This window comes from Adiantum capillus-veneris, chromosome 16 (genome assembly GCF_014529385.1).
Source record: "Adiantum capillus-veneris isolate H3 chromosome 16, ASM1452938v2, whole genome shotgun sequence".
Classification (NCBI taxonomy): Eukaryota; Viridiplantae; Streptophyta; class Polypodiopsida; order Polypodiales; family Pteridaceae; genus Adiantum; species Adiantum capillus-veneris.
The window spans coordinates 120,296,477-120,317,666 of record NC_140946.1 but is presented as its reverse complement, the minus strand read 5'-3'; the positions used below and the strand labels follow the sequence as shown (position 1 = coordinate 120,317,666).

The 21,190-nt window shown below is 41.0% G+C and overlaps 1 protein-coding gene across 1 annotated transcript; it reads left to right on the top strand.

The window, feature by feature from the left end:
* The first annotated feature begins 19,416 nt into the window (after nucleotides 1-19,416).
* On the top strand, nucleotides 19,417-20,944 carry LOC147439752 (uncharacterized). The gene is made up of 3 exons (XM_086484385.1): nucleotides 19,417-19,762; nucleotides 19,979-20,054; nucleotides 20,189-20,944. Exons 1-3 carry the CDS (start codon nucleotides 19,709-19,711, stop codon nucleotides 20,626-20,628), a joined length of 570 nt encoding a protein of 189 aa, XP_086340511.1. The 5' UTR covers nucleotides 19,417-19,708; the 3' UTR covers nucleotides 20,629-20,944.
* The last annotated feature ends 246 nt before the right edge of the window (nucleotides 20,945-21,190 follow it).

Sequence of the window (21,190 nt, the reverse complement as noted above, 5' to 3'; positions counted from 1 at the left end):
GCTGAACGAATGTGAGGAAAAATGGTGCGCTTCACAGACAACACAATCAAGGCATGAGCCTGCGCATCCTTTACATGCCAACGAGCTTGTTCAGAACCAGGACGTACATCAATGCCCTACACAATATTCCAGACGCCCTTTGACACAAGAACATGTTGCATCATATAAGCCCACATAGGGTAATTGTCCCCATCCAACCTGTCCTCGACAGCAAAGATCTTGAACACATTTGTGTTGTTGTCAGCCATAGTAAATGTTGCACTTGATGTGAAAACTGCCCAAAAAGAGGAGAAAGGAAGCAGGAACAACACGTGCTATATAGCACAAATCGTAGAAGATTGTAAGGCACCTGTTATGCAAAAAACGGCACTGACAGAAATTTTGCACAAAATGACAAAATTGTCTGTGCAGACCTGCCTATAGTGGAAACGGAGGCCGAAATGAGCCCGAATCAAAAATCCGAGTAGACGAAGCTCAACGAGATCTCCCAAAATTTATGTTGACCTACAAACGCTCGCCAAAGCTCACAAATATTGGAGAAAGTGAGTAGGCGTGTGCTGGAGCTCCTTTGACTAAGCCCGAGAGGATGCAACCTGCTCTGATACCAATTGTTGGAATTAGGGTTGCAGAGAAATGCACACAGTATGAAGAGGAGAAAGGAAGCTCAAGGCACACAACTGAGAGTGTATTACTTAGTGTGCAATGGAAAGATAGATAGCCCTAGAATGAATGGGAGTATATACAATGCACGAGGGAAAAAACCTCCTAAAGAGGGAAAACATGCCCTGGCGGTCCTAGTGGTTCACACACATCACTACCACATGTATATGGTAACAGCGAGTGCCCAGATGTTAAGGGCACCTAATTGGAATATTATCTTCCATGTGCATATTGATGCATCAAACTTTTTGATTGGGTGTGTTCTACCTCAACCAGGAGAACATAAATTAGACTATCCCATTAGCTTTGCCACTCGCCAATTGAACGATGTTGAAAGGAACTACACCACTATATAGCAAAAAGATTTAGCTATGATTTATGGAGTTTAAACAAATCACTACTATCTTTTTGTTGACAAGTTTTTTTTTCATATGGACGATCAAGCTTTGTTGTATCCTGTAAACAAGCCATGCTCCATGCAAATAATAACATGATGGTTATTAATTCTTCTTGAGCTTACCTTCACCGTTGTCGTGAGACCCACCCAAAAACATATCATGGTCGATCATTTATCTCGCATACTCAATGATGAGGCCCTTATTGGAATTGATGATGAATTGCCTAATACTTCCCTATTCCTCCTGAGACCACGCCCGAGAGGAGTGAGAAGATTGTAAACTTTTTAGTTTTCCACCCAAGGAGCTTTGTAAGGATGTAGCTCAAAAGCTACTCAAGGAATGTGATTCTTATTGCCTAATTGATGGAACTCTCTACAAGATAGGGAAAGACGATATCCTTAGACATTGTACTCAAGAGGTTGAGTATCTATACATATTTGAAGAAGCACGGATGGGCATAGGTAGAGGACTTTTTTCAAGAGAACTGCCTGCTATAAAGGTGTTACAATCAGGCTATGTTGGAATTAGCGTTGCAGGAAAACACATACAGCTTGGAGAAGAGGATGGAAACTCAAGGCACACAAACAGAGAGTGTATTACTTAGTTTGCAATGGAAAGATAGATATCCCTAGAATGATGGACGTATATACAATGCACGATGGAAAAAACCATGTAGTTAGGGAAAAAATGCCTCGATGGTCCTAAGTGTGTTCACACACATCACTACCACATGTATATGGTAACAAATCCCCCCTGGAGTGATGCGGTGAACAAAAGTTGGCACATAGAGTAAAGGGAAGTGCCATTCCTTGAGGACATGATCAGTCCACAAAGGGGAGTAAGTCCAAATCTTTGAGGAAAGCTTCAAACTTCTCATGAGACAATGTCTTTGTGAAAAGATATGCAAGGTTGTCTTGTGCTGGCATATAAGCCAAGCTTATCGCTCCTTCTGAGAGCCTCTCTTTGACATATTGATAATGCACCTCAATGTGCTTTGTGAAAGCATGAAAAATTGAGTTCCTTGCAAATGCCAATGTGCTCTGATTGTAAGTGTAGATAGTGTTGGCAGTGTCCTATCCAACAACCAAATCATCCATAAGGCGTCTGAGCCATACACACTCAATCATAGTAGTGAAGATTACATTGTACTCATCCTCACAATTAGAAGTGGCCACAATTGGTTGCTTCTTGCTCAACCATGATATACATGAACTACCAAGCATCAAACAAAAACCACTTGTGGACACTCACGTGTCAAAAAAACCAGCTCAATCTGAGTCTGAAAAAGATTGTAAGTCTGGTGGCAATGATCCCCCCTTGGGATAAAACAAGCCAAGAAGTAAAGTGCCACTCAAGTATTGAAAAATTCTCTTGACAGCCTGCCAATGCTCAGACCCTGGGATATGCATAAATTTGCTGACATGTGAGACTACAAATTGAATATCCGCCCTCGTGTTGCATAAACAAATGAGGCATCCAACAACAGTTTGGTAAAGAGTGACATATGCAGGATCACCAGCATCATGACGACTCATTTTCAAACTTGTTTCCAAGGAGGGGAAATAGGTTTGCAATCCACAAGTCCAAACTTACATAGCAATATCTCTATGTAACTTTTCTGACACAAGGCAATACCACCATCACATTGCTTAAACTATATACCCAAGTAATGATGCAACAGCCCCAAATCTTTTGTCTTGAAAGTAGCATTCAAATCAGCCTCAAAATCAGCAATATGTCTCTTATTTGGTCCATTGATCAGCAAATCATCCACATAAAGAACCACAATGGAAGTACATCACCCTCACGCTTTACATACAACGTGCTTTCTCTTGGACTATTACGAAAGCCTTGTTTGACCAAATGAATGTCAGCTTTCTCATACCAAGCAGGAGAAGATTGCTTCAACCCATACAAAGCTTTCTTACATTTGCACACTTTATCCTCTTGTCCTTTCTTGACAAAATCGTGAGGCTGCGTTACATAAACTTCCTCAAATATGTCACCATTCAAGAAAGCAGTAACAATGTCTGACTAATGTACATCCCAACCAAAATGAGCTGCCAATGCACATAGAAAATGCACAGTATTCATACAACAAGTGGGAGCAAAATTCTCTTCATAATCTATGCCTTTTTGTTGTGCATAACCCTTTGCAACAAGTTGAGCCTTATAGCGATCAATCTCACCATCCGGTTTGCATTTCAACTTGTAAACCCACTTTGTATGAATGACCTTTTTGCTAGGAGGCAAATCACATAAAGTCCATGTGTCATTTTCTAGAAGTGTATCATATTTTGATTGCATGGTGGCAGCCATCCAATTTTTTGAATTCTTTGTTTCATCAAAAAATAAACATCATGTAAGCTAGACATAGCAAAAGCATAACAATCCAATGCATAAGATGCATGGCAAGACCTTGAACGAGTACGACTAGACAAAGGTGCATCCAATTTACTATCGCACAAAGTATGCACCATCCATTTTGGCATACCTCTAACCTACTCATGCTTAGCCCTTTCCTCATCAAGTACAACATGTACATCCACATCAGTATTAGGCTGATTTGTATCATTTTCAAAACCCCATAGGCTGTACATTTTCCTCATTGGAATTTACATTTGAACTTCCACACCACTGAAAAGAGGCAACAAAAGTCATAAATTTCCTATGAGCTTACATTTCTGTCTCTAGTACATGACAGCAAGGGTTGAACGGAATACTCCACAAGCACAACATCTGTGAGACCAAGATACACTTTGTTTGCAAATGATACAACATGTAACCTTTGCTTTCAGCACTATAACCAACAAAAATACATTTGATAGCCTTATCATCCAATTTTTTGCACTGTGTTTGTGGCTCCAAAGCATATGCCAAACATCCAAAAACACGCATGTGCTCAATAGAAGGATTTCTAGCATGCCATGCTTCATATGGAGTAATAGACTGCAAAGACTTTGTAGGACACATGTTAAGTACATAAGTGGCACACATAATGGCCTCAAGACAAAACGAATGCGGCAAAGCTTGACTTTTGACCATACATCGTGTCATTTTTGTCAGTGACCTGTTTTTTCTCTCTGCAACACCATTTTGTTGAGGCTTATATGGCACTGTACATTGATGTCTTATCCCATGACTAGCCAAAACTGCATTGAATTCATGAGACATATACTCCCCCCCTCGATCTAAACGGAGGGTGCCCATAGTACATCTTGAGACATTTTCAGCCATAGCCAAAAATTATTTGAAGCACATAAAAACTTCGGGTTTAGCTTTAAGCGGATATACCCATGCATGCCTAGAGTAATCATCAATCAAAGTCACGAAGTACAGGTAGTTGCCCAAGGAAGGAGTTTGCATGGGCCCACAAACATCACTATGCACAAGCTGCAGGCTGCATGTGGCCCTAGCTGAACCATCCTTTGGAAACTTTGAATGTTGCATCTTACCCAAAATACAACCTTCACAAACATGTTTGATGGTGCTTCAAGAGGCAGCAAAAAAGTAACCATATTAGATTTTTGCAAATACAGCAAACTGGCAAAATTCAGATACCCAAAACGTGCATGCCAAAGTTTTGCATTTGAATAGCCTTAGAATCCACAACTACATTTGCAAAAAATTTCCCACACTTGTCATACAAAGTGAGCTTATACAACCCATGACATAAAATTCTTGATGCAACAATCTCATCACCAAAATTGAGATCATGAATTGAACATCTATCATCCACAGATTTCACAACAAGACCAAGTCTAGAAAGTGCAGATACAAACAAAAAATTCTTCTTGATCCAGGTACATACAATGCATCAATAAGTGTGAAAGAATTATCATTTCAGTAGTAAGCACAATCTTTCCAACTCCCTAAACCGGATAAGAGGCATTGTTGGCACTTCTTCTTAGCCTCTTTGACCTTCAACTTAGGACACTGCTTGATCAAGTGATCATTAGCTTTACAATAATGGCAACGCATCTTCTTTTTGTCCTTATCACCAAAATTCCCAGACGAATTGCTGTCAGCAACAACAGAAGCATTAAGAATAGGTGAGTTACCACTCGTAGAAGAACCATGAGAAGTGGCTACATTGTTGTTACCACCTTTTATTTGAATAGCAATAAAGGCATGTTCAATTGCACATTGTCTAGTCCTTTTTTTTCTGGAAAGTGACTCTTCCAACAACAATGTGCACAGTGCATCAAACTTGACAACTTCGGGATTTCCGTGGGTCATAAGTCTCGAAGTACATGGTAAGAATCTGGCAAGGCATCAAGAACAGTCTGTACAAGGGAATTGTCTGAAATTACTTCACTTACAAAAATAAGTTGCTCATTGATATCCTTAACACCAGCAAGGAAAGTGTCCATACCATCTTCCTCATGCATAATCTTTGACTCCAGGTCTTTACACAACAATGCAATTTTAGCCTCATTGCGACTTGCATAAAGACTAGCTAGAATATCCCAAGCCTGTTTTGTAGATTTTGTTGAACGAATGTGAGAAGTAATAGTGTGCTTCATAGACAATGCATGAGCTTGTGCATCTTTTACATCCCAACGATCTTGTTTTTCCATAGGCAAAACAACTCTAACAGCAGCAAGACCTGCAACATCCTCAATATCGCCAAACTAGGATGAACATCAATGCCCTGCACAATGTTCCAAATGCCCTTTGAGACAAGAACATGTTGCATCATATAAGCCCACATAGGGTAATTGTTCCCATCCAATCTCTCCTCGGTAGCAAACATCTTGAACACATCTGTGTTGTTGTCAGCCATGGTATATGCAGCACTTGATGTGAAAACTGCTCGAAAAGAGGAGAAGGAAAGCAGGAAAAACACGTGCTATATAGCACAAATTGTAGAAGATTGTAAGGATCTGTTATGCAAAAAACGACATTGACAAAAATTTTGCACAAAATGACATAATAGCTTGTGCAGTACTGCCTGTAGTGGAAACAAAGGCCGAAATGAGCCCTAATTAGAAATCTGAGCATACTAAACTCTTCGAGCTCTCCCAAAATATTTGTCAACCTATGAGCACTTGCCAAAGCTCACAAAAATCATAGAAAGTGAGCACGCATATGCTAGAGTTGCTGATGTCTAAGCCCGAGACGATGCAATCTAGTCTGATACCAATTGTTGGAATTCGGGTTGTAGGAAAACACACATAGCTTGGAGAAGATGAAGGAAGCTCAAGGCACACAAACAAAGAGTATATTAATTAGTGTGCAATTGAAAGATAGATAGCCCTAGAATGATGGGCGTATATACAATGCCCGGGGAAAAACCTCATAGTGAGGAAAAAAATGTCCTGACGGTCTTAAGTGTGTTCACACAGATCACTACCACATGTATATGGTAACAAGCTATTGGTGGCTCACCTTATTTAAGGATGCATAACTTTTTGAAAAATTGTGTGATGAATGCCAACAATACAAGACCAAAGGATAAAGGTGCCCTTACATCCTATGAAAGTGACTCAACCATTTGAAAAATGGGGCTTAGCTTTGTAGGTTCGATTAGTCTGGTAGCCCATAACACTCAGTCTCGGTACATTATTGTTGCCACTAACTATGTGACAAAATGAACTCACGCTAAGGCTACATGCAAGACTGATGCAAGGACAACATATAAGTTTCTCTTTGAGAACATTATAACAAGATTTGTTTGTCCCTTTGAAATTGTGAGTGACAATGGTATCCCACCATGAGTCTATACGTTATTATCCACAAGCAAATGGCCAAGCCAAGAGCACCAACAAGTCTCTAATCTTTATTTTAACCAAGAAAGTAAAGGCTCATCGCACAAATCGGGATTTGAAATTGACATTATCTCTATGGGCTTATCGGACTGCTATAAAGTGGCTATTAATTGCACACCATTCAAGATGGTAAATGTACAAGAAGCAATTATGCCATGGGAGTTGATCATTCCTAGCCTTTGAGTAGCTTTGTAAGAAGCTTGGGTGGTAACCCCTTAGTTAAGCATTTGTATATCCTAGAGAGGTTAGATGAAGAGAGACAGTCAGTTGTACAAAATGCACTGGTGGAGAAGGATAGGAGAAAGAAGTGGCTTGACCATCATTTAAAGAAGAGCCCAGAAATAGACACAAAACTTGGCCCAAGAATGTGGAAAATGAACCAAACTTGATGAAACTTGACATGTGATTTTTTTAGTGGGTAAACAATACAAGCTCAAAAAGTGGGACAAATCCTTGATTTTGACTTTAGAGCTTCTGATTATTAGCTCTCACTCCAAAAAAAATCCAATTTTTGGAACATTTTCAATAGGGATTGGGTCTTTGGTAGTAGATGAATGCCTAGGCCAACTTTGAGGTGATATGGATTAATGTTGACCAAGATTTGCAGCGATGTGGTGTTTGAATTTTCAAATCACTAAAACAAAGAAAAATCTAGGCAAAATTTATCCAAATGTGTTGAAAATTGGCTCTAAGCTTATTGGACAGGCACATAACATACGGGAACTAGCAAAAGTGGAAAGTAATAATTTTTTGACTCAATAGCTACTATTAATTGCAATTAATATCTCCTTCTATAGAAAGAAGGAATCTTTCACCATTTTTGGTCACCGGTGTTAATAGACTAATAGCCTAAAAAATTTGGATCAATTGGACATTGTTTGCTACCTGAAGTTGAGTCATTTGAGGTTGAAGGTTATAGATTGATATAATTGGTTGTTCTGAAAGGATTGAAACAAAAGTTTGCATTAAGAGTTCTTGTATATCCATTATATCCATGGACTAACTTATAGAATTTTGTTTTGATATGGAAGATCTATCAAAATTATGGAAATTGTTGCATTACACTAATTGCATCTAAAACGGGTTGGTATTGGTACAAGAAGCAAGGTATTCCTTTCTATTGAGAAGCTCAAGTCTTTATGTACCTTCGGTCAAGATGTTTTGTTGAAAATCAAGTCTATAACCATGAAACTAAGAGTAGAGTGTCCATAGAAGAAAGTGTAAATCACGGGAGACCATAGAGAAAGAAATGCTAGACACTTACTTTGACTCGAGTTTTGAGATGTCTCCTTTTTTGACTCAATCAGGGATTGGGACCTCACTCAAGTTCAAGCATATTTTGACCTTTTTAAGACTAACAACAAGTACGATGCCCATATTTATATGGATCCCAACAAGGAACATGTCGTAAGGGTAGATGACCATACTGTTGAGTTTGAAGAGGAAGTTAGGGCAAACAAGCATATTTTTACCTTTTTTAGGACTAACAAGTACAAAGAGTAGAGTGTCCATAGAAGAAAGTGTAAATCACGGGAGACCATAGAGAAAGAAGTGCTAGACACTTACTTTGACTCGAGTTCTAAGATGTCTCCTTTTTTTACTCAATCAGGGATTGGGACCTCACTCAAGTTCAAGAATATTTTGACCTTTTTAAGACTAACAGCAAGTATGAGGCCCAGATTTTACTGGATCCTAACAAGGAATATGTCATAAGGGTAGATGACTATATTGTTGAGTTTGAAGAGGAAGTTAGGGCAAACAAGCATATTTTTACCTTTTTTAGGATTAACAAGTACAATGCCCATATTTATATGGATCCTAACAAGGAATATGTCGTAAGGATAGATGACCATATTGTTGAGTTTGAAGAGGAACTTAGGGAAAACAAGCAAGATACATTCTACATGGACCAAAACAGAGTGCAATACCTCAAAATTCAAAATTTGCACATTGTATACAAATGGGGATTGGAGGTTGACACTTTGATTTCAAACAGGACAGTAAAAGAAGGACAGCCAGTGTTGGAGTTAGAGGGATACGATTTGATAGATACAAAACCTCTAAAGTGCATACCCACTAACAACCTGAGACTTGGAGTCTATTGTTGGGAAGACAACAATGTTACGGATTTGTTCTAGAATGTTCATGCCAAACCAAGGCAATTGACACCCTTGAAAATCGTGTATATTTTCAAGATCAAGAAAAAAGGTTTAGTATAACTTTCTGTCCACCTCTTTAGGGATTTCTATAACAATAATATTGTTATGATGACTCCAAAGGAGATTGAATACACCAAATACCAGGGACATTCAATCCGAGAAGTCAATACAAGAATAATACCTGAAATGGAACAAAACTTGGGGGCAAATTAGAGAACCTATGATAGCATGTCCAATCAAAGAGGAAGTGCAGTGAAAGGCAATCACCTCAATGACGGAAATTGGGGCAAGGACAAGAAAACCACCTTTAACCAGAGAAGAGTGAGTGACACTAGGACAAGAAGAGCTCCACACGAGTCACATCTACAAGGTGGTTGATTTGAAGGCCTAATGGGAGAAACGCCAGCTAGGAGAGCGAGTGCCAAATATAATCATAGAGTCAGACCGATCGAATTTCAAAAATGTGTCGAAAAATACAGTGGGTTAGGGGATTTGTACGAACACTTAGACAAGCTTCATACAAGTTTTGAGAGCTAAACGCATAACCGACTTTCACACATAAATTGAGAGGTTTGGGATGAGCTTAGAAGGAAAAGCTTTGACATGGTTTTAGACCATACCTCCTAGATCAATGACCGATCTATCGACCTTGACAATGAGATTTGTGGTTGCTTGCTTGAAAATGAGAATCAAGCACAGCACAATGGCACAAATCTATAGCTTTAAATAGAAAGAAGGAGAAACGGTTAGAGATTTGTGTGAGTCGAATGAGACAATACATCTCTAGATGTCAGGAGTTGGAAATTCCAACCGAGGACCGGCTTGTCTCACTGTTTTTATCCGTTTTTTCAGAGGAATTACTAACCAAGGATTTGCATGCTATTTTGTATAGAAAAAAACACACCACTTGGGAAGCATGCAGCCTAGATGCAATTGACTTGGGAGACAATTGCAAGATTTTCAATGAGGAAAGCATTGTCATGCACAAAGTGAACGAACCACATCTATTGTGCCTTACAAGTAGGACCAAATGTGGCAACTCATGTTAATGTTATAGAATCCATGCTTAAGCGCATGAATGAGGTCCACCTCAGGGATAACATATGGGCCAATGCAGACCATTGAAATGGTGTGCCATAGAAGGAAAATGGACAAACCACAAGACAAACGAGTGATATTACAATGGAAATGTCTAGTATGTGCCAATGAGGCCTCATGGACAACGCATGTATAGATATCCATCAAACGTGGCACCAATTCAAAGACCACCGATGGCTATGTAGAGACCACAACCAGTATTAGGCCAGCAGCCACCACTTCAAGGGAACAATGTTGTCCTAGCTAAGTACAAGCTTCTTGAAGGACAAGGCTCTATTACTGATCATGTCTCATAACAAAGTGAGTTCTACAACGATGGGAATAGAAGAGAGTGGTACACTCAGTTGACACCTGTGATAGTGGAACAAGATTATCAACAAGTACCACCCAACACAGCACCTGTTTACTTCATTGCAAACCAAGGAGCTAGACCTCCTGTGACGAAACCAATGCCTAAACCAAAACTCAAGAATTTTTCATAATTGCAAAGGAGATGACCATTGGAAAAATGATTGTCCTAAACTAGATAAGAATGTGAGACCTATAGAGCCATCTTGTGGAGTGTGTGGTCACAAGGGTGGACATTTTCTAGAGGATTGTCCTAGGAATCGAGCAAACAAAGTAAAAATTTCCATAAACACAGTCGAGTTGTGTCAAGCAACTCCTCAAAGGGGGAACCCACAGTTTTTGTTGGGAGAAGAGGGGGAGATCGACCGCTTAGAATATTCAACATAAGCTTTCAAGCCATCACCATCAAACTGTCCATCTCTTCTTCCAATTTCCAAGCACACACACTCACCTAGACTATGACACACACACACACACACACACACACACACATAGTAAACATAGAATTGACATAGACAAGCTTGTAAGAGATGTGTAAGAGATGTAGACTAGATTAGAGAGTACACAGCAAATAACCATAGCTTAAGAGAGTGTAGAGAAGAGAATCTGCAAGAGAAAGGCCTAAATCTAGCCCCAAACTCCATGGCACCTCTCTTGTGGAGTTGGTATTTAATATATTATTTTGAGTTTAAGGTGCCAAAAATTGAGGCCCCTCTTTTACAACCACTTTACTTTTGCAAATGAGTGAAGCTCATTAGTTCTTGCATGACCCATAAGGGGAGTTCCCACTACAATTATTTACAGAGCCATAGTGGCTTATTGAAATGATGTTCTAAGATACTGTGCAAATATGAAAATGGCCAAGAGTAATTGCTGTCACCTCTTCATCAACTCCCCGCATTCCACTCTACAAAATCATCATCAACTCAATTAGTAAAATAAATAGACAGCACATAATTAACCATTACGCCCAGCTATCCCAATTGCAGCTAACCTGTTAAGTATGGAGCCTGATTTACCCTTGTAATTTTCTGTGGTAAAAGCGCACATTTGTAAGGCCCCCATTATGAGGAGAAGCCATCGTGCGTGAAGGAAAATCACTCACCGGAAACCAAAATTTTCACGGACAAGAATCAGGGGCAACTCACCGGAAAATCAAAATTTTCACGGACAAGAATTTCCCCCCCCCCGCCGGAATATTCATTTTCGCCGGAATATTATGGCCGGACGGCGACCGAAAAGTGGTCCGAAAACAACCGGTCGGTTGGCTGTTGGCCGGTAGTCAATGGCCCATGGCCGGTGATCGGAAGTCAATGGCCGGTGGCCGGTGGCTGAATTCAATGGCCGGTGGCCAAATTCAAAAGCGGACTTGTCTTCTCAAGGGCGGCCACACATGGGCGGATTGGAGGGTCCGATTTGGATTTATTCGCACAAGGGCGGCTACACATGGCTATCTCTCATAAGAGAGGGCAGCCCTTTTGGCCTATAAAAGGAGGCCATTTCTACACACATTTCATAGTGTGAAGTTGATGCAACAAGGTGAGTGTGAGGTGGTGAGAGTGAAGCAAGGCGGGAGCTCTATCAAGGGTTTAATCCCTTTGTAAACTACTTCTTCTTTTGAAGTGCTAAAGCCATTGAGTGGCTGCTTTCCTGTGGACGTAGCCCACATTGGGTGAACCACGTATATCGTGTGTACTCTCTCTCTCTCTACTCTATAATCTCTTGTGTGTGAAATCTATCTCTCTCCATTAAGTAATCTACTCAAAAATCTATTTAGCTACGTCTTATTTCCTAACAACTGGTATCAGAGCAAGGTTTGCTCGTAGCTAAATTATCTCAAGGAAAGGATTCCTTGAATTGAGTGGGAGTTATGGTGAAGGAAGGGAAGCTCAAGATTGGGAAGTTCAACAGAAAAAACTACCAACATTGGAAGATGCAGATTGAAGACTATCTCTACCAGAAGGACCTCTATTTGCCACTAGGCGGTCTTGCGAAGAAGCCCGCAACAATGGCAGATGAAGCATGGATTGTCCTTGATCGAAAGGCACTGGGAACAATCTGGTTAAGCTTGGCGTCAACGGTGGCCTTCAATGTTTCGGAGATGAAGACCACGGAGGACTTGATGAAGTCACTTGACGACTTCTACGAGAAACCATCGGCATCCAATAAGGTATTTCTCATGAAGCGCTTGTTCAATCTAAAGATGGCAGAGAATGTTTCAGTTGCAGAACACCTAAATGACTTTAACACAAACATAAGTCAACTTTGATCGGTGAAAATCAATTTCGATGACGAAGTGCGAGCTCTCCTTATACTATCATCTCTACCGGATAGTTGGGACAGCCTTGTGATGGCTGTAAGTAATTCTATCTCTGATACAAATACTCTTAAGTTTGATGATGTTGTGGGTGTTCTCCTAAGCGAGGAAATGCGAAGGAGAAGCACAGGAGAATCATCAAGTGCTGCACTATCAGTGGAAACAAGAGGAAGGCCTAAGGAGAGGTTCAAAAACCAAAAGGGTCGTGATCGCTCAAGGCGGAGCAAGTCACGCACAAAGTCAGTTCTTTAATGTTGGAACTGCGGCAAGAAGGGCCACGTCAAGAAGGATTGCTGGTCCAAGAAGAAGAAGGAGACAGAGTCTCAAGACAACAAGCTAACATCGGAGGCCAATGTGGCAGGTAAAGTAGCGCAAGATGCTATAATTCTCTCATTAGACAATGTGTCTAATTCCTTGATAGTAGATTCCGGGGCTTCATTCCATGCGACACCACACAAGCAACATTTCCAAGACTACACCAAAGGTAATTTTGGGTATGTATACTTGGGAGATGATGAAGCTTGTGAGATTGTCGGCAAAGGTACAATTTTTGTCAAAACTGCTAACGAAAATGAATGGAAGCTTAAAGATGTTAGGCATGTTCCTTCTCTTCGCAAAAATTTGATCTCTACAGGACAATTGGACGATGAAGGTCACAACATTGCATTCGGAAACAAACGGTGGAAGATCTCAAAGGGATCTTTGGTGGTTGCCAAGGGAGAAAAAGTCGGTACACTTTACTTGTGTACTGTTAGCACGCAACCTTCAGCTTGTGCAGCAACTACAGAAGTTGACAGTGCGGTGTGGCACTACCGACTTGGGCATATGAGTGCCAAAGGAATGCAAATCCTTCAAACAAAGAAGCTTCTACCAGGTTTGAAAGAAGTGGACTTAGAGTTCTGTGAATATTGTGTTTATGGTAAACAAAAGAGGATAAAATTTAGGGTTATGCACAGACGTATGGCATAGACTATGAGGAGACCTTTGCTCCAGTGGCAAAGATGACGACTGTGAGAGCTGTCATAGCAGTGGCTGCATCTAGAGGATGGATTATGCATCAAATGGATGTAAAGAATGCCTTCTTGAACGGTGAGTTGCAAGATGAAGTGTATATAGATCAGCCACCTAGTTATGTCGATCCAGGTTACCCAGATTATGTATGCAGGCTTCTCAAAGCTTTGTATGGTTTGAAGCAGGGCTCTAGAGCATGGTATGACAGGATTGCCAAGTATCTTGTCAGTATTGGTTTTAGGAGAGCTCATGCTGATCATTCACTCTATGTACGTGAGAGTGATGTGGGGATTGTGGTCATTACCATATATGTAGATGACCTTATTATTGTGGGTGACAATGCTATGGAGATTGACCATGTGAAGGGTCTTCTCAACAGGAGTTTGAAATGAAAGATTTGGGCGAGTTGCGCTACTTTCTTAGCATTGAGGTGATCAAGACTCCAGAGGGTGTATGGCTGTCACAGAGACAATATGCTTTGGATATGTTGTCAAAGTATGGTATGGCTGATTGTAAGCCAATTTCTATTCCCTTGGATGTGAATGCAAAGCTGAGTGTAGAGAAGGGTGATGTTGTTGAGGATGTCAAGATGTACAGGAAGATTGTGGGTAGTCTAATCTACTTGACTATCACGAGGCCAGACTTGAGCTACACAGTAGGCTTGGAGAGTCAGTTCATGCACCTTCCGAGGAAGCCACATTTGGATGGAGTATGACGCACACTTCGGTATGTGCAAGGGACTCTTGACTACGCATTGTTCTATGCAGCAGATGTGCCATTAGCATTGTATGGGTATACAGATGCAGATTGGGCAGGTAGCATTGTTGATAGGAGATCTACGAGTGGCTTCATGTTCTCTTTTGGGAGTGCTGCTGTTACTTGGAGTAGCAAAAAGCAGCCTACGGTTGCTTTATCGAGCACAGAGGCCGAGTACAGAGGTGCAGCAGTTGCAGCGTGCGAGGTAGCTTGGCTACGCACATTACTTGAGGACTTGGGAGTGCAGGTGGACCAGCAGATTTTCATCCATTGTGACAACCTCAGCAGCATGTAGTTGGCTAGGAACCCAATGTTCCATGCCAGGACCAAGCACATAGAGGTCCATTACCACTACGTTCGAGAGCAACTGTTGGCGGGCGACATCGACTTGGTCTACGTCAGCACAGAGGAGCAGATAGCGGATATCTTTACCAAGGCCCTTGGAGCTGAGAAGCTTCGACGTTTCCGGACTATGCTTGGACTCTGCCACATGCAGAGCTCGAGGGGGAGTGTTGAGATGTCGAGCTCTACATCTTGAGCTGGCATCCACTACGGGTCTTGGCCGCTTACGGCATTTACTCACTGGCGCGTTAGGTGACCGACATGGAGGATCTCTGCCAATGATTCTACAGCTGGACTACACTTATAGTGCCAGCCTAGTATGCTTCTAGCGAGTTCACACTTAGTGACCGCATGTACATATGTGCTACTTTTCAGTTTTAGCACTTAGTCATTTTGTACTCTCTTTTCTGTAAGAAGAAGAAGAAGCTTTCCATCTCTGTGTGCTTTGTGCTTGTCTTGTGTAGCTCTCTTGCATCCTCATTCTTTACATCTTCCACTCTTCTTTTAAAAGGACTCATTCTTATAGTTTCTGGCCTTGTTTCTGAGACAATTGATCTATACGTGCTAGGAGTGACGTAGTAGCTAGACCGTAAATACATCAAGAAAACGCTATTGCAAAAATTTGTCCTATTGCCTCTTTTGTTGCATCCAAATCCTCGGATATAAAGCACTCTGAGCCACACACTTTAGCCCTTGCAATCTATACAAAAAAACACTTGGTGGCTATGAGTTTACAGCGTTCTATTAGTCAAAATTTGAAGTCAATAGAATTTTATCGTGCTTTTGGCAAAAATTCCTATTTTGCGTAAAATCCACAGATCATTCTAAATTCAATTTTGAAAAGACCACAAGGCTCCTTGTGACTAGATCTACCTTGGTACAAGTTTGGTCTCAGACTGTGAGAAAGGAAAATCCATTTACCTTTGTGTCAGAATATGATGAAACTTGGTGTACAGCTGCCCCTTGGTATATTGATCCTACCTATAAGCTTTTGTGTGATTTGGACTAGTTTAGGTCACCCAAAAGTCAAACCCTAGGTCGGAAATTTTTTATCTTGAAGTGCTTCTGCCCCCCCTTTTGACCCACTTTTTGAACTTTTTTGGCCACCTTGCTTTTAAAATCATTGTTCACAATGATCTTTGCCATAGGCTAGTGTGGTCTCTGTTCAAAATATCAAAAAAGGTACATGGATTGCGATCCATGTTCCATCAGATCTAGAGTCCAAATTTGGCCACTCTATTAACAAAAAGCCACTCTAGGTCATCATGCCATTTTGTCAACCAAATGATATTACAATAATGCTTTCAAACTAGAGATTTAAAGTTTTATACCTAGGGCTCCTCATTTAGTCAATGGTCGGCTCAAGGCAAAACAACAATTACATCTCAGACTATACAAAGTGTGGCTCAAAAGTCATGATGTCTCTTTCATACATAGCTTTTCAAAAAAATAATATGAATCACATCAAAATTTTGGGTACTAGCATGGGGAGGTGTGGTCAGCTAGGAGGGCGCCCGTTAAGTGTTTTTGCCAAACAGGTATTTTGTTTGTTTTTCTCGTGAGAGCTCTATGTGCATATAATATTATACCTCTCTCCAATTCCTTGTAGATGTTCTTCGTGGAGAAGCTGTAAGAGGGGACTAAGAGATGAGTTTAAATTGTCTGCACAAGGAGGTGAGGGCAATGGAGGAAAGAAATTTTGATATTTTGCATGCGAGAGCTCGTAGGGGTAATGGGGGGGAGAGTGAGCTAAGAAAGCAAAAGTTTAGTTTTCAAAAATGCAGAAGATTGAGATATTTGGCATTGAATTCTTAGCTACTGCAAACAGTTAAGTACTACCATGACTAGATTACTTTTTGAGATTTTTATTAAATGTACGTTGTAATGAAAGAGATATTTGGATTTTTAGAAAACATGTATGAAAAAAGAGAAAATGAAGTTCTCTCATTATCTCTCTCTACGCTAACATGGCATTTCTTACAAGGCCCAAATTTGAGTCTAATTTTCTAATGCTTAATGATAATCAAAAGCATTGTCCAATCTTCCAATCACGTTGATGTAGATCTCCAAGCTCTTCTTTGAATTGAAGTGTAAAAGCTACAAATCCCAAGTTGCTAATTCCAATGTAGCACCCAAGGTTGAATCTTCAAGGTGTAAACAGGTGAAAATGGTCACAAGATGCAAGCTTAGAGAGTGATTAGAATTAGAAAGTCTCTCATTATTGAAAAACCTAATGCAAATAGACATAGCTAATTAGGATCAATACTAGAGAAGCTAGCTAATGCTAGAGAAGCTAATGTAGCTCCCAAGCTTGAGTACCCAAGGTGTAAATAGATGAAAATGCCACAAGATGCAAGCTTAGAGAGTGACTACAAATAGAAAGTCTCATTATTGAAAAGCCTAATGCAAATAGCCATAGCTAAATTAAGTACTAGAGATGCTAGTTAATATTGTCGTATGCCACTCTTAGTGGAGCGGGCAATGGAGGGTACACTAGTGTAGCATTATAATGTGTGTGTATGTATACAAGAGAAGAGAGAGCAACAATATAAACTAAAAAAGTTAGAGTGAAAACAATGCACCTTCTATTCTCCTACTTGCATTGAGAATACATCCTTATAAAAAAAGTTGGAGGGTATACTAGTGTAGCATTCATAATGTGTGTGTATACAATAGAAGAGAAAGCAACAATATAAACTAAAAAATAGACTAAAAACAATGCACCTTCTATTCTCCTATTTGCAATGAGAATGCATCCTTATAAACAAGTTGGTTTATGCCATACCACATCATTGCCTATGTCGTCACCACTTTGACCTCATTGCTTAGATCTTCCACCTTATTCTACAATCTCACAAGTTCCCATAGTCTAACTCTCTCAACTCTAGCTCACTTTTCCCATAATGATTCTTTAACATTGCTTCATTCCATAAAGTGCTTTCTAAAAAGCTTGCATACATATTTTGGGTGCCTCACATTCTCAAATTCCTATGTTTGCTCTATATACACCTCTTATTGTGGGTCACGAATCACTATGCAGAAACACATTCTTCACATCCATCTGATGCCAAATTTAACCTTTTGACACAACCATTGTCATAATAGCATAAATGTACCCATGTTAACCACTAGATTGAAAGTCTCCTCACAAATAGTGCCATTACTCTATGCGTAACATTTTGCTACCGCTCTTCATTGTGGCATGTTTATTATGCTTCACCTTGCAGGCACACTTACATCCACTCACATTTTTACCTTGCAGCATCCAATTTGCATCTCCTACAACGATTGGCGTATGACAACAAACCAACTTTGGAAGGATAGGAAAGGGAGTTGCCCTCTTGCCTTTTTCATGATAAAAAATCGGGTATGTCGGTGATCTAATAATCATGTGGTGCAATAAATGCATTCATTTGATGTTCCCCAAGCAATTCTCATGCTACGAAACAAGTATCCTGCACTGAAAACTTCTCAAGCTGACGAAAAACACACAATGTTTCATGGTGATGTAGACATTTAGAGAGAGAGAATGTCCGTTGAAAGGTGATAGCGTAAATAGTAGGACCGCAGGCCATGCGACCTACCCCAAAGAAACCAGTTAAACTAGCTTTGTGTGAGGGCATGAGTCTTAGCTTGGTGTTAGAAACTAGTTAAACCAACTTTGGAAGGGTAGGAAAGGGCTAGGGTGCATGCATGATGCCCTCTTGCCTTTCTCTTCATTAAAAAATCGGGCATGCTAGTGATCTAACAATCATGTGGTGCGATAAACACATTGATTTGATGTTCCCCAAGCAATTCTCCTGCTGCAAAAATGAGTATCTTGCATTGAAAACTTTGCAAGCTGACAAATATGCACACTGTTTCATGCTAATATAGACATTTCGAGAGAGAATGTCCAATGGAAGGCAGCAAGACCGTAGGCCCTTGTGACCTAGCCCAAAGAAGAGATTTGAATCATTGTTTGTTCTTACTAGAGTGAAAGATTTGAGCCATTGTTCCACAGGACTAAGTAACACACAACATTTCATGGGAGCGGGGTGTGTGTGAGGGGATCGACGACTCGAAAGTAGGAGGTGGGATCTCGAGGTGGACTAAACCCGAGCAACACGAAAACTGAGGCAAAAGGGAATTCGGGCAATGCATTGGCCTCCGTCGACCAATTTTGAACCCACCACCACGGTCCGAATTTTGAGTCACATGGGCTAACCAACTCACTTGTGCACATATGTTGTATCCATGCCCGTTTATATGATGTGTTATACTAGACCAACATGCAATGCTCGAATTTAGGAGGTTCAATTTGTGGCCGGGTTTAGTTTTAATGTGACAATTACAATTACAATTACGATTACGATTGCACAAATAATCGTGTGTGAACTTGTGAGCCGTGGATCCCCTCACCACCCCTCATTAATTAATTAAATGTGTGTGTTAGTGTGAGGGGCATTGTTGCTTGTTAGCTTAATCAGTTTATGAAGGGTACGGGCAGAGAGAGGGTTTAGGGGGGATTTAAGTTTGAAAAGGAGTTAGGGGAGGAGGGGTGGTGGTGTAAATGGGGGTTTGCCTCATTATGAAGAGGCATTCAAGCAGTCGTCGTCGCCAAGGCGAAGTCATTTTTCCTTGTAATTTCTTGAAAGCAAGACTGCTGCAGAGAAGAGTCACAGCTTTGAAAGGCTTGAGAGAGAGAGAGAGAGAGAGAGAGAGAGAGAGAGAGACTCACACATACACGCGCGCTCTCACCCACGCATAACCCCCATTGATACGCTCAGAAAGAACTAGAGAGCTAAGCATTAGTTCTTCTCTTACTTTCTCTGTTCTCTTTCTTTTGCCATGCTCTGTTGAGGTTCCATGGCGAACGACAAGAAGCCTGAAGGCGCTGGAAACGCTGCTCCCAAAGTAGAGGTGAAGCGCTGCACCCATTTCCATTTATTTTCTCAATTTCTACTTTGAACGTTTCTTGTCTGCCACTTTCCGCCTTCGGCTTTCAGCCTTTTCTACACGCAGCGTGTCTTTTTCGTGTTTGTCTGCGTAGTTGGCAATCCATGGTTGCTTGGTTTCTGTTTACTTTGTCCGAGTCTGCTGAGGTTCTGCTTTTGTGTTGCTTTTTTGGCCTTACAGACAACCACTCTCAAAGTGCTTATCCACTGTGAGGGATGCAGGAAGCAAGTGAAGAAGACGCTCTTCAGCATTGATGGTAAGCAAACCTGCTTTTTGGGCTGAGGCATGTGCATGTATTCATAGCGTTGTGAGTGTGGATGGTTGCGCTTTCCCTCAATCTGATGAAGCCCCTGCTGCCATTACCCCTTTACTTCTATTGTTTTGCTCCAGGTGTTCATTCAGTAGAGGTAGATGGCAGCCTTGGAAAGGTTACTGTTATAGGTACTGTGGACGCCAAAGTCTTGATCAAGAAGCTTGAGAAGGCTGGCAAGGTCGTCGAGCCTTTCTCGAGCAACAACAAAGGCAAGGATCAGGCCAAAGGTAACAACAACAAAGAGAACCATGACGAGGGAAATGGTGCTAATGCGGATGCAGAGAAGAAAGATAACAATGACAACGGGCACAACAACAACAACAACGGCGGGGGCGAAAGCGGGAAAAAGAAGAAAGGAGGCGGTGGTGCCATGAACCCGCTTGATGATAGCATGAACATGGTGAACAAAAGCATCGCGCTGAACGGCATCCAGACTGGCTACATTCCCATGGGCTCTGCTGACTATGCTACCAACATGTTCAGTGATGAAAATGCCAATTTTTGTCACATTATGTAGTCAATTAGCTAGAGTCTTTGCGTTTGTAGAGACTTCTTGTATACCGGAGGGACGAGAGTAAGGGTGTGTGCACATACATGCTAAGCATTAAGTGATTCGTACTCGATGTTGTGATCAAGCCTGCATAGATTGAAGGCCACAGGCGGTTGCACTTTCATAGTAATAGAAGGAGGAACAGAGGTTAGCTTTAAGGTTTAGGAGCTGCTGCTAGACTGTTGTTTGAGGGAATTTTGGATGTGACAGATATCTCCCTTCTAATGGATACAAGTTTTTGGACTGTTTCGTATAATGGATGAAGGTTCAGTGTTTCAGTGTTTGTGTAGCTCTCTTTCTGTCTTCTACTCTTCACAAACCAGACAAGGTCTTCAGCTCTTGATCAGTAATTGTTGGGTTGATCAATTTGGTATCTTGGGTAAGTTGCGGGATGACATGATACATTTTATTCTTTCCTTTTGTGGCCGTAGCATTGAGTTTGGCGGCTCGAATCGAGTGGCTCTCACATCTCTCCCTCTGTCTTCCTTCTTGCTCGCTATGGTTCCTCTTACACGAGTGTGAGAGGAAC